Source organism: Centroberyx affinis, unplaced genomic scaffold (genome assembly GCF_046629955.1).
Source record: "Centroberyx affinis isolate AG114_WGS23_722 - 3 ecotype Tasmania unplaced genomic scaffold, CSIRO-AGI_Caff_v1 ptg001372l_1, whole genome shotgun sequence".
In the NCBI taxonomy this organism is placed as follows: Eukaryota; Metazoa; Chordata; class Actinopteri; order Beryciformes; family Berycidae; genus Centroberyx; species Centroberyx affinis.
The window spans coordinates 27,036-41,302 of NW_027279858.1; the positions used below are offsets into that span (position 1 = coordinate 27,036).

Here is a 14,267-nt window from a genome sequence, read left to right on the forward strand (position 1 = left end):
TCTCAAGCTACAGAGTGAAGTGAAGAGTAGAGACTAGGACTAAAGACAAGACATTTGGAAACAAATCTACCTTATCAGACTATTCACTTTCACTAATAACATTACTGAATTGACCTGTAGCAGCACCACACCGGTCTTTTCAGGTATCTCTCTTTTCCCTGCCCAGTTTTCACACATTTAATCATTATCTTTGCAAAGCCAATTCTCCAGCGGATATCCATGATGGCACCAGCTGTGGTTGCTAGGAGATTTGTGACACAACTGCAAAGTCTCTATGGCGCACACACACACACACACACACACACACACACACACACTCTCACTCTCATTCCCTCGCTCCATCCATCTCTAACATTGCCCCAATTCGGAACTCTCTCCGTTTCCCTCTCAACACGCTGACACAGAAACACTGCAGTCCCGACAAGTTTCATGTCTCTGTCTCTTTCACTAAGTCGGCCATCTGTCAGCGTCCAGCCTGGCTGCTGCTCCAAAGGGAAAAAGCTCCCAGACAGACTGAAACACACACACACACACACACACACACACACACACACACACACACACACACACAGCTTCCTCCTTGAGAGTTCGCCAAAGCAAAGGATGCTCCAAGTGGGATACTGATCACTGGTTGTTTTAAGAAAATCAATTACAACTATTTGTTTCTATGTGAAGACTGGCCGATAATGAATTTTCCAGTTTGTCTCTGGGCTTAGATATTCTTTAGGTATTTCTTTCCCCACGAACGTCAGTCTTAGATTATCACTATATGGTCACAGGAATATTATAAGGGCACCAAGTCCTAGACCCTTACATTTCTTGTTTTTGGCTGCTTACCATTTCATTGATCTAACAAATTTTATTCTACTGTTGCTCTCATCGCAGTTTGCTCTGGGTAAAAGCATCAGCTAAATGCCAAAAACGTGAATGCAAATGAAGTGCAGTTTGAGGAGAAAATTGACCATTTACTTTGAATTAATATGTGAACAAATCCATGACACCCTGCTCTTACAGATGGCAGACTGTCGCGGTTATTACTAGTGCTGCTTGGCAACCGACAGATGATGGGAACGGCTGGTGTTTTCTGCCACGCGAAATTGGAAAAGAATATCAGATCATCCGTCTCCCGTTTCCAGTGAGTATCTGCTGGCATGGATTGACCAGTGCGTCTGAAACTTAAACCTCTTCAAGAAGCCATTACATTATCCTAACCTGGGTTAAACCTCACCATCCAAGCATAATCTTTAAGTTTAACATGGCATTTCTGCTCCGTTTGACAGAATACAGTGCAGAGTGACAGGAAAGATTGGAGAGAGAGGAGTGAAGACATGCATGACAGGCTGACAATTAGATTCAAACCGACAGTGTTGTGAATACATGGTATGCGACTAAGCCTGCTAAGCCGCCAGGTGTCTGCAAATATATTCTTGATTTTTCTCATGCAATGACACTTGCAAACAGAGCGATTGATAGAAATCGAGCAGCACACGGAGCCCCGGGTTTATCCTTCCTCAGCTGCTCCATAACAAACCATTGACCGTAAGGACTGGACAATGAATTATACATCCCAATATGCGCTTTCTAGATTAAACATGCATAGCGCATCAGCTCTCATGCAATATTAACAGCCGGAGAATAGCAGGGAGAGGAGGAAAAGCCCCGATGTGGCACATTCAGCAGTGTAGCCTAGAGAGCGGCTTCATTTTTAATGTCACTTATTCACCTCCAAATATCTGATTGTCAGATATAATGAAATAAGACAGAATACACCCTTACTCTTCAGATGAGAGTGAAATATTGCCTTGACTGTAATCAGTCATGTAAGGTAACACGTTACCCAACATAGAGAAAGAGTTATTGCTTGCTTTGGTTTTGGTCTTTGGATTTTGTGGCTCGATTGCTCTTCCTGTCAGGGGAATTTCAGTTACAAATGGGTAAAACTGGTGCAAGCTGGCAGGGAGGTTTAAGTTTGTCCAACTAAATACTCAAAAGACTCAAGCTGATTAAACTGAGCCCAGGGTTGAGCTCTGGGGATTTTTCACACTAGAATACATACACTCCCGCTTTCTAACATAATTTGTCAATGCGATGAAGGCTTGTACCGTTATGCAGATGATACCAAGTTGTACATTCCATCATTGTCACTATGGATCCGTCCGTTCGTCACACACAATATCTTGGATGCCACTGATCGGATTTTCATGAAACCTAAAGGAATGATGTGTCTCATTGCGCCATTCTGGAATATTCAATATTACACTCATTGCTCTAAGGGGGTGCTATAGTGTTTGTTCAATTGGCTGTATGTCACACACACAATATCTTGGACGCCACTGATCGCATTTTGACAAAACTCAGTGGAATGATGCGTCTCATCGCCGTGTTCCCATATTTTTGAGATTGCACTGACTGGCCTAAGGGGGGCGCTACAACGTTTACCTGTCTGTATGTCACACACAATATCTTGGACGCCAATAAATGGCACCTCCTCTTCCGCTTTCCCTGCCATATACAAGAAACATCAGGTAACATGTTTTCTACTTATTGCCCCACTACAACTCTGCATCATTCATGGGGGGGCAACATGTTTACTGTCTACTTGTTTACTAGGTGAAGAATTACACTTGGAGCACATCAGGATTTCAAAAAAGCTTTGAGGTGCTCATGGGCTCGGAAGAACTGGATAGAAAAACAATGGAAAAAATATATTTCTACTGGCAAGAAAGTACAAAAATTCAGTTCTAGGCACAACTGTGAGTTAAATATAAATTCGTTTGGAGGGCAAAGATATATGAAAAACCTGCTAAGCCTATGTGTTTTAATTTCCGGACTTCCTTTGAATGCAGGTAAAATGAAGTCATGACTCTGGGTTTTTAGGTTCAAAGAAGCATGGAGGCGTACAGGTTGAGAACACACTTACATTCTCTACTACAGTATAGTTAAAGCATGATGCAGCAACTCTGCACCTCAAGGGGGAAAAAATAGCTTTGTGTTCAGCGTCTAAAAATCATTGGACTTGAACTCCCACCCATCTCTGAGGTCAAACACTCGCATCCAGATAAAATGAGTGAAATTGGTTTCTGACTCCTCACACCCAGCCTGCTCTCTGTTTGAACCTCTGCCCACCGGGGAGAAGACTCAAACGCATCGAGTCCAGAACGGTTTCATAAGAGCACTTTGCCTGCGGCGGTCGGAGATCCTCAACACCGCTTCTGCTGTTCAGTCTTAGCAGAAACAACTGACTATCTAAAGTCATGCAATGTAAGTAAATCCCTTCAAGGCACTCTGAATGTTTTGCACTTCTATAGTTCTCTGCACAAGTTATGATTAATAACTAGTTTTGCATGACCGATATGTAATTTACGACTTACATTACTGACTAGCTGAATCCAAGTGAAAGCTACTGATCTAATCCATTTTAATCATGTAAAGGAGACATTAACAGTTTTAAGGTTTGAGCCTAGTGACACATGGATCGTGCAAAAGGGGATGCAGCTCAGTATTAAGAAGGCAGTCCTAGTAATTTGCACACTCAGTGTACTGTAGGTGCTGCAGTGAATTTCTGCAGATTAAATCCTCTTTCGGTCAAAAAGCTGCCATCAGCCTTTCTACTCTCATTACGCATATTTGCAAGATTGCTGCACAGCTCAAGCAGAAAATTAACAACCCACTGCACCAATAAGCCTTTATTTGAACGTAATTAAGGGGAGTACAAAATTGAGACACAAGTGTTTAAGGTTTGTATACTATAGGGGCAATGTCATGCATATTGCTCATCCATGCCACTGAACTGTGTCAACATCCCTCAGAAGATAACGCGCTGTGCAATCTATAATGGTGACAAATTCTCTCTACATGCTAATGCACTTCAGCTCTACTGGAGAGCTGAGCTATTCATCTATGAATATGTTTATAGTACAGGATCATTAATCAAAATACCGTAAAGACACTCTTGACCAAAGCCTGGGCCTGAAACGCTAAACTAACAGGCTAGTTTACTCAGATACTGGACAAACAATTTTTCCATTAGCTACAGTCCCTATGATTTATTCCTGACATCAAACAATATCTTCTGCTGCTGCTATTGTAAACCGAGCAGAAAAGCAGACAAGACCAAAGCGGTGCGGTGACTTACGTTAGTGACGGCGTCGATATTGGCTCCAGCCAGGCAGAGGTGGCGGACGACCTCAAGACCGCCGTTGTTAGCCGCCAGGTGAAGGGGAGTTCGCCCATACTGGATAAAAAGACAAGACAGCAGCTTTCATTCAGTACCAGGTGACATACAACTACAAACCGCCCCAAAGTACTGGAAGTATTGACCTCAGAAATGTGTTTTGTTACAAATAAGTATGATCACGTTTTTAAGTAAGATCCTATGAGCAGTGGATTTAATTGTACATTTCATATGACATGTTGAGAAGCAATAATCAATAACACACGTATTTTCCATTGATGTGTGCATTTAAACATTCTCTCAAAAGGAAAAAGCTCTCCACAAGATTTAAGTAAAGTCTTTGGTAGATATCAATATCCACAATTGTCTAACGCAAAAAAAATAAGCAACCTTGAAAGCAGCATTTCAGTTGTTTGTCACAACTCGAAGAAACAAACAACATTCATCCTATTTTATTTTACTGGGAGACGTTTTCAATTCCATGCCTCTCATTTTTCTCCCCTGCATCTACAGCTGACAGTGAAGACAAATCCGGGGATGCAGTCAGCATTGTGCGATGTGCCGCTTCAGATGAGCTTAAGGAAACAAGCACAAACTGAAAATAAATAATGAATACATCTCAGCATCTCATGGCAGCGCTGCCCGGCTGCTGATGCACATCGCTTCCCAAACTGCTCTGGGAAAAAAACATGTCTCCATATGAGAAGAAGCCGAGAGGACAGCCGATGTCTGAAAAACAATCCCATCGTGGAATACATTAACACGGATGGTGTCAAAACAGGATGTGAAATCACAAGAGGCAGGAGAGTGTGTGGGAAGTCGTGCTTGGCAGACGCATACAGCGAATTGGCATTTTCACTCAAATAAAAACTGGGTAAATGAGAGCTGCCTTAAAGGGATAGTTCACCTAAATTTCAAAATGATGTTGTTGTTTTTTTACTATTTCCTTGTTAGCAGACATCATCTATAATCATCGTCTTGTGCACAGTCGTGTGCTGTAATGTCTATGTATAAGTACTGCAGGGTTGTCTACTCAATCAGCCAAATCATCCACCAGTTACTATGCACAGTACATGTCAATCATCTACATAAGCAGCTTTCGCAACTTTCATTATTTTGACAGAATTCATTAAAATATAGAGGCATCTGCACACGATCTTCACTCACAATTGAAGCATTATTTTGGCTGATCATCTTTGAAATGCACAGCCCTCATTTCCATAATTACTATGTGATTAGACAATAACAAAATATAGTATATGGTAAAATACAAGATGCTCTGTACATAAACTACACCAACAAGACTTGGCACTGCTTTTCTCTCCGTTTGCTTTGGATGTCTCAGGATGGAAACAAATCCAATAATATGACCAGAAAAGAGTTATTGGGCATTTTTATATGGATGATAAGCTTCTTTGGTTGCAACTGAACTAGCTATGCCAAATACTGTTTTGCTTTATTAGTGTCTAAATTACAGTGGAGTTACTGAAGAGTTTCTCATAAATTTTGGATCCATTTCTTTTTCTGTATCCAAGATTTTTTTAATTCAGGGACGCACCAATCTGACTTTTATGATGGCAATACAATACCTAACTCTAAACTTCTAGTGATACAGAATGTAAATCACCCACACACACAACAATGTAGGCTTAAACTGTTAGTCTGGGGTCACTTTCCTTTGATTTCTGATGGTACATGCATCTTTTGGTAAGATGCCAGATTTTCACCTGGTATCAGCCCAGGATTTGGAAGAAATATCGCTGCTGCTATTCTAAAAAGGTGTGGGTGCGGTGGGAAGCGGCTGTCCTGACCTTGTTGGGGAGATCCAGGTTGGCCTTGGCACCGCAGATCGCCATGACGATGGGCAGGTTGCCGTCCTTACAGGCGATGTGCAGCGGCGTGTTGCCGTGGCGATCCTGCTGGTCCAGGTGGCAGTGGTGTCTGAGGAGGCAGCGGACCACTTCAACCTGACACCTCCGAACCGCCAGGTGGAGGGCAGTGTGGCCGTCCTGCACACACACACACACACACACACACACACACACAGCACAAGTAAAATCCTCATTAGTCCCACTTAACTGCCTTATAAAGGGTGTGTCATTTTCAACACGTGTGTGTCTCCTGACATTGAGTGTGAGATCATGACACTGACTGCTGGTTGAGTGCAGTGACTGCAGTAATGCAGGTATTGTATCGGACCGTGGTGGTTAATTAAGAGCTGAGTCATAAAGTGATGATCAATCTTAAAGGTACAAAAAGTAAGATTTTTACAGTCCCTTATCACAAAATGTCCATAATATGTGTGGGGGTTTGATAAGGTTGTTGATCAATACCTGACTCAGCGATGACTAAGATGACGCAACAACTGCATCACCAGGTGCTGAGATTTCTGTCTTTCAAAACTCACTCTGAACTCTGTTTAAGCCCATTTCAGTCTTCCTTCCCTCACCCACGGTGACTGAAAGCTGATGGATACAAGCAGCCAAAATTAGGTTTCTCTGCAGGGTGGCTGAGCTCACTTCCCATGACAGGATGAGGAGCCAGCTCGTTGTTCAGGCACCTGGGAAGATGCCTTCGGAGGTGTATTGTGCACAATCGACTGGGAGACTCTGGGTCAGACCCAGGACTCACTGGAGGGACTAGATCTCCCAGCATGCCTGGGAGCACCTGGGGATCCCCAGGAGGTACTGGAGGAAGTTGCTGGATTAAAGATCCCTGACTCAGATAAGCAGCATGAAAATGGATGGATTGTTGAATGTGTGTCTAGTTTTCGTCAGCACATATTTGTGTCACATTTCAACATAACATCAACAACAAAATGTGTTGTTATTAAGGTATGCTGTGTTGAAAGTAACATAAATGTACAATATGTTCCCCAAAACTAGAGACAAGAATGTATTGAAAATGATGCATCCTTTTTAATAGTGTATCTGTGTTGATGAGCTGCTCAGTTGCCCCACCTTGTCAGTAGCCTCCAGATTGGCCCTGTGCTCCACCAGGCACTCCACGATGTCCCTGAAGCCCCGAGCCGAGGCCGTCAGCAGCGGACTCTCCCCCTCGCGGTTCCTGGCGTCCACATGGCAGCCGGCCTGGCACAGGGCCCGGGCCACCGGCGAGTAACCGTGCCAGGCAGCGCAGTGCAGCGGGGTCTCCTGCTCCTGGAGGGAGAAATGGAGGGAAAAGAAAGGAAGGAGGCAGAAGAAGGGAGGGAGGGAGAAGTAAGGGAGGGTGAGTGATGCCACTCCAGGATCTAGGACGGCATGATTTTGACAAGTTGCCGGTGGCCTAAAGTCAACAATTTTTGATGTGCTGGAGCCAACAGCTCCTTCAGCCAATCAGAGCATTACTGTAGTGATTATTTTATCACTGAGCATATTGACAGAGCTCAACTTAACCAGAGCTCAGTTAGCTTAGCTGCTATAGCGCATTAGCTACAGTCTCAAGGGGCTTCCCAATCGCCGCATTATGAAAACAATAAATGACAATGATACTTTGCACAAGGACACTTGAGCAGGGTGGCTGCTTGGTGCCACAGGGACTTGAACCCGGGTCCTCTGGTTGAAGGAAGGTTTCTCTAAGCACTGTGTGTGTGTATGTATGTGTGTGTGTGTGTGCCTACCCTGTCTGCCAGGTCGGGGTTGGCCTGGATGCTGCAGAGGTAGCTGACCACGTCCACGTTGCCATAGCGAGCCGCAACATGAAGAGCCGTCTCCCCGCACTGCAGGACACAACACAGGATCAGCACACTTTCAGCAAATCATTACCTGAAGTCCATTGCTCAGCAGTTCAAAAATAAAACACATATGACAGCTAAAATTTGTTTAAAGTAAAGTATGAATTTTTGAAATCTTAAGATAAGCTCTAAGCAATTACTGTCATGCAGCAAACTGTAGAAAAATTGTAGGTCTAATTTTGCTATGAAACTGTCTCTTCTCTCCATTTCTTTCTCAAACACGAGCAATTATTTGCTCAGACACAGAAGCCTCATCCAGTGATCACATAAGGTCATAGTGTAATAAAATAAGATGAAACTTTAATGATCCTTGTGGAGAAATTAGGTAATAATAAGGGAAGCGCCCAGAGTGCAGATTAACTCGGGTCCAGTGGGAGACTCTGCTCAGTCAGTCTGCACAGACAGAAGAAGACGAGGCCAGAGGGTGAAATGATTGAAGAAACTGGAAAATGCTTTTGGGATTTCGTCTGCCCAAGCAAGCTTTGTAATCGAGGCAACACCAGAATCAAAAGCAGACACATACACACACACACACACACACACACACACACACACACCCCATCTTTCTCAGCAAGACTTGTTTCTATAGCAACAGCAAATAAGCTGATAAAATGCCGGAGTAACTGGTTTCCTCCCCAGGTGCATACTGTGGTGAGTGTGAATGTGTGTGTATAGGTGGTATACACCAAGCCTGTTTGTGTGTTTGTGTGTGTGTGTGTGTGTGTGTGTGCGCTTCTGAACATTTTGAAAAATCACAGTAATGCTTCTCAGGGGGCTTGATGGTGTGTGTGTAATTGCTGATGGCAGGAGTGTGTGGTGAGTGAGTGTGAGTAATCTCTGAATACGTTTGTGTGTGCACATTTGTGTACTAGTGTGTGCGTGTGTGTGTGTGTATGAGAGACAGAGAGAGAGATGGAGAGAGAGGGAGACAGAGAGAGAGAAAGAAAGAAAGAGAGGGAGGGAGAGAGAGAGACAGAGACGGAGACAGACAGGGAAAGAGAGAGAGAGAGAGAGAGAGAAAGAAAGAAAGAGAGACAGAGGGAGGGAGAGAGACAGAGACGGAGACAGACAGGGAAAGAGAGAGAGAGACAGAGAGAGAGAAAGAAAGAAAGAGAGACAGAGGGTGGGAGAGAGAGACAGAGACGGAGACAGACAGGGAAAGAGAGAGAGAGAGAGAGAGAGAGAGAGAATGAAAGAAAGAGAGACAGACGGAGGGAGAGAGACAGAGACGGAGACAGACAGGGAGAGAGAGAGAGAGAGAGAGAGAGACAAACAGAGAGAATGAGAGAGAGAGAGAGGTACGCGCATTTGTGTACTGGTGTGTGTGTGTATGAGAGACAGAGCGAGAGATGGAGAGAGAGGGAGACAGAGAGAGAAAGAAAGAAAGAGAGACAGAGGGAGGGAGAGAGAGACAGAGACGGAGACAGGCAGGCAGGGAGAGAGAGAGAGAGAGAGAGAGAGAGACAGAGAGAGAGAGAGAGAGAGAGAGAGAGAGAGAGACAGAGAGAATGAGAGAGAGAGAGGTACGTGCATTTGTGTACTGGTGTGTGTGTGTATGAGAGACAGAGAGAGATGGAAAGAGAGGGAGACAGAGAGAGAGAAAGAAAGAAAGAGACAGAGGGAGGGAGAGAGAGACAGAGACGGAGACAGACAGGGAGAGAGAGAGAGAGAGAGGTACTCAAGTCACCTTATCTTGGACGTCCAGGGGGCATTTCTTTTCATGTAGGAATTTCAGGGTCCCGACGTGGCCGTGCCTCGCTGCGTAATAGATAGCGTTGGCTCCGCTCTGTAGGGAGAGGTTCAGATGAGAAGGAAACTCCAGGATTTATCCCTGACCTTTATTAGAAAAATCGAGGTTCCCGGTGTTGTGTCTGTGGCCAGACGATATGAACACTCAGCCACAAATATACTGCACGCCATATTGCTTCCAAACAACTTGGGACTATCTGAGGATGTGTTAGCATCTAGCTGATTTAAAGCAGCAGTAGGCAACTTTTGCACCCTAGTGACACTTCAATTCCCAGAAATCCCGTAAGGTGACGTCAATAAACGTCACATAGCTAGCTCATGTTTACCAACCAGCTGGTCTGTGATGCTTTATACCAAAGGAAACCAAAGAGAGGAGAGTTGGTGAGTCCAGCTTTCTCTGGACGGCCGTGGTTTAGGAGACAGTTTGGATTTCACTCTTAAGTTTTGATTTATTACTGCCTGTGGGTGTCCAAAGTCGACACCAGAATTTCATCTGGACAAATAGAGAGAATCTATGGTGTCTCAATTAGTGTGGATGGGACGCTCTTCTCTGTTGTGGCGGGTGAATGTTTACATATGAAAGTCTTGCCTCGCCCAGCTTTGCAGTAAATTCCAGCTTTGCAGTGAAGGAATTTATTAAATTTGAAATGCAAAGGGGACTAAGCAGAATTTGTCAGGCTCAGAGTCCTAAAAATAGCCCAAAAAACATATTACTCACAGGTTATTACTTTGGACTCTTTCCATAAAACAAGCGAAACACAGGACCAATATGCTCTTGATCGTGCTATAAAGAGACAAATCCTGGAGCTTTTCCACTGATAGCGAACGGGATACAGACAGTGACAGAGTCCTGGAAACTAGTCAAATTAACAGAAACACACATTCATTTTTGTGTATTTTGCATTTTCTATTTGTTTTACATATTTTAAAGCTGCTGACAACAAACCAATATCCTGCAGGTGATAGAATTATCCATCTATTGATAATGTTTTTTCAGCCTATTTGGAAACATATAACAGCACTAGTAAATGCCATTCGCTACCATAGTACCATGTGCAGTACAGTGAGCGCATGGGTACGTTTATTTTTAGTATGGACGGCCCCGGTCGTAATCCAAATGACAATCTGTCACTTCCTTTAGCGTTCATTACTGCAGCTCTAGCGCCTTTAACGCCCGTTAAAGAGCCAGAGCCGAACCGACGGGGGAAACCCTTTCTCACCCGGCCAGGTCAAGCAGAAATGTGCCTACCTTGTCATGGGCCTGGATCTCTGCGCCTTTTCTCATCAGCACCTCGATGATCTGGATGTTGCCACAGCCTGCTGCAATCAGGAGGGGAGGGGTCCCGTGCTGCAACACACAAGGACCACAGTGGAAATAAGCCTCTGGGCTTTATTGTGTTATCCTGACTTTTTCCTTTTATGTATGCACTCAATGCCTTGGCAGAGCCGGTGTTTTTTTAAAATGAAACTGATTGACTGATTGATTGATCGATTTTGACAATCACACACACACACACACACACACACTGTAATTCTAGTTTCATTGGCCGTAATGTGTTTATGAGGCCAGTTTTCCTGATGTGCGGTCAAGCTGGACCTGGCAGGACATAACTGGACCCAACAGATAAAAAGAAAAAAAAAAAAGTGGTTTGAACATGAAACTAGGGGCTTTTGGCAAGTTTGGGCTCACGAAAATGCATTACGAAAGTTTTGGTTCAATTTGAGTTTTGACAGAAATATTTCTGGTTTGAGTCTGTATCGAATTTTCAGGTCCAAGACGAGTGTCTGTGTGGTAATGGAAACACTGGCTGAAGAAAGAGAGAAGGAGAGAAGGAGATGAAAAGAGGGAGAGAGAGAGAGAGAGAGAGAGAGAGAGAGCGTTTGGCACAGGAGAAAGTTAGAAACCTGCCAATTACCAGCACTCTCTTTCCATTTCTTTTCTTTCCGCTCTCACCTGTTATCTTTTCACATTCTTTAAAATCTCTCTCTCTCAAGCTCTCTCTCACTCACTAGTGTTGTTCTCCTTCTCCTCTCCATATTGCTCTTCTCTCTCTCTCTCTCTCCTCTTTTCTCTCCAATCCCTCTGTTTTCTTCTGCACTTCACTGAGCTTGATAGCATTACATCCTCCCCCCTCACCCCTCAGCTGTCAACAAACACCATCTCTTCCCTGTCAAAGTGGAAACAGCCAGCGGATAGAAGATGAGGGAGTTGTGAAGGCTGGATATGTACCTGACCATAAAGTCGTTTGGTGTAAAAAAAAACCCCCAAAAAAACAGTTTGGCTCTTCTCTGCTCTTCATAATTCCTTCCTTTGTGAAACGTATGCAACTCTAGGCTGTTTTTAACTCACATGCACATCTGACTTTTCCTCTTCTTTCTGTGTGGCATCATTTTTATATGCACAAACAAATAAACTCAAATAACTGGTAAGTGGCATACTCTTCTGACTCGTCTATGTGTGTGTCTTTTTCCCCCATTATAGAGCCTCACCTCTTTGTTTTTTTGGCCTGTTGTAGCCCTCTCCTCCTTCTCAAACATCTCTCTCTGTCTCCATACACACCAGTAAACAGACTAAGACAATGACAGATCTCTTGCGGCACCAAGGCGCCTTTTCCCTCTCTCTCTCTCTCTCTCCTACGCACATCTAAAATGAAGCACAGTCATATGACTTGCACAATCACAGACCTCAGACCCTTCACTTTGGTAATCTGTTGATCAGGGACTTCATTCAATCCCTGCTAGAGACACAGTCATGCTGGCTGCAGAGCAGAAAATGTGAACGCCCTGACAGATGAACATAAGATCCTTGACTAATGATGTGCCTTGTAGCCATTTTCCATGTGCCGTGCGCTTACAAAGCCAGCGCACTATGAGTGGGAGAAGGGGGAAACGGGGAATGTGAGAGAAGAGAAGAGAGAAGAATACATGGCAGAATTATATGGGAACGGCTTTGTTTTTAACGTGCTAATTCTTATTCATATGATGGTCTGGGAGTAGAAACTGTGATTTTGGCCAGTAAGAAGTTTTAGCAAAATTTTGTCAACTATGTTATATGAAATGCTTCACTTTTGAAATACCACATGGGTGTAAAAAAGGGCTAAATGAGTGCAATATGACGCTGTGTTTCATGTGTGTGTGTGTCAGTCACCTTGTTGGGCTGGTTGACGTCGTAGCTGGTCAGGGAGCCCAGCAGGTGCTGCAGACCGGGGACGTTGTCGTCGTTAATGGCATGGATGATGGCCTTCATCACAAAGGAGTCTTCCTCATCCTGGACAGGAGGGAAAGACAGTGACCGTTTCAGAATTCAAAGGATGATTCGATGCTGTTAAATTAGCATGGGACTCCCTCTGTGTCTCTGATGCAGACTCTACCACATGCCCTCTTAGTCTCTCATCCATCTCTCTCTCTCTAATGCACACACATAAGAGCTGAACAATTAATCGAAAAAACAAAAAAAACAAAAACAAAATTGCAATATGAACTTTCTGAATCGCAGAGGCTGTAATTAATTGCTTAAGAGAGAGGACCGTCCAAAAGGGATTTCTGAACAAGGAGTTTTAGAGCTGCAGGTTTTGATGAATCAAAACCTTTCTCAAAACTCAAACTCAGTAAATCCTGCAAACTGACATCTAAGTCACTTTTCTAACAATATTAAAGAAAAATGTATGACAAGAAAAACTGATGATATGAATCGCAGTTTAAATAGCAGTTTCAATATTCTGCAATTAGATTTTGTCAATATCTTTCAGCCCTAACACACATTCACGTTAATGGGTGCACATGAGCACACACACACACAAACAAGAGGAATTCTCCATGGAAAACCAGCAGTTAATTCTTTTGTTAATGTCCTTGTTAATGTGCAAAACACATTAACAGTCTAATGTGTTTTGCATCTGAATTGCAGATGCAAAAGAATTAACCAGCATCTGCAGTTCAGATGCAAAACACATTAGACTCTTTCTGCCTCTGACCAGGCATGTGACCCAATAACCTTCAACCGGAGTCAGTGGGACGGCACCGGGCTGCAACGCTCCGCTGCACAAAGCTACGAGGACAGGGAGGAGGGAGGGACGGAAGGAGGGGAGGAGGAGTGAGGAAGGGATGGAGGGGAGGAGGGAGGGAGGGAGGCAGGCAGGCAAGGCTGATACGGGGTTTGCTCGGCCAAGCGTGACACTCTAGCTACATTCCTCAACATAACCTCGCTGCTGGGATCACCGTGACTAAACCACCTCACAGTGTAGCAGACATGACACAAATATGTATGAGCAGTAAACAGTGTCGGGGATTTGCTGTCACTGCAGGCGTTCTGGATTTTACCTCTTTAAAAGTGTAATCCAGGACACTCAGGATAGAATAATAGCACCCATCTGCTCTTCTTCGTTTGTAGTAGTACCATTTCTAGACTAGGTTCTCAGAATTAAAATGGTGCTGAATATGAGTCCCCAAAAGCAATTGGAGACTCCCGCATTTATGAACTCCTGCACTAAAATGGAAAATGTTCTATGAAAGTGAAATATCAATATAATTCCAAGGCTGCTAGAGTTCACTGATCACGTTTCCCTTTGTCTATACCAGCGGTTCTCAACGTGGGGTCCGGGGACCACCAGG

At 44.0% G+C, this 14,267-nt stretch overlaps 1 protein-coding gene across 1 annotated transcript in view; it reads right to left on the bottom strand.

The window, feature by feature from the left end:
• dapk1 (death-associated protein kinase 1) overlaps nucleotides 1–14,267 on the bottom strand; it is an 88,904-nt gene that overhangs the window by 16,832 nt on the left and 57,805 nt on the right. The window contains exons 12-18 of the mRNA XM_071525970.1: nucleotides 12,805–12,924; nucleotides 10,906–11,004; nucleotides 9,595–9,693; nucleotides 7,794–7,892; nucleotides 7,135–7,332; nucleotides 5,986–6,183; nucleotides 4,136–4,234 (exon numbers count right to left, since the gene is read on the bottom strand). Coding sequence (XP_071382071.1) covers nucleotides 4,136–4,234; nucleotides 5,986–6,183; nucleotides 7,135–7,332; nucleotides 7,794–7,892; nucleotides 9,595–9,693; nucleotides 10,906–11,004; nucleotides 12,805–12,924 — 912 coding nt within the window. The remainder of the gene's footprint in view (nucleotides 1–4,135; nucleotides 4,235–5,985; nucleotides 6,184–7,134; nucleotides 7,333–7,793; nucleotides 7,893–9,594; nucleotides 9,694–10,905; nucleotides 11,005–12,804; nucleotides 12,925–14,267) is intronic.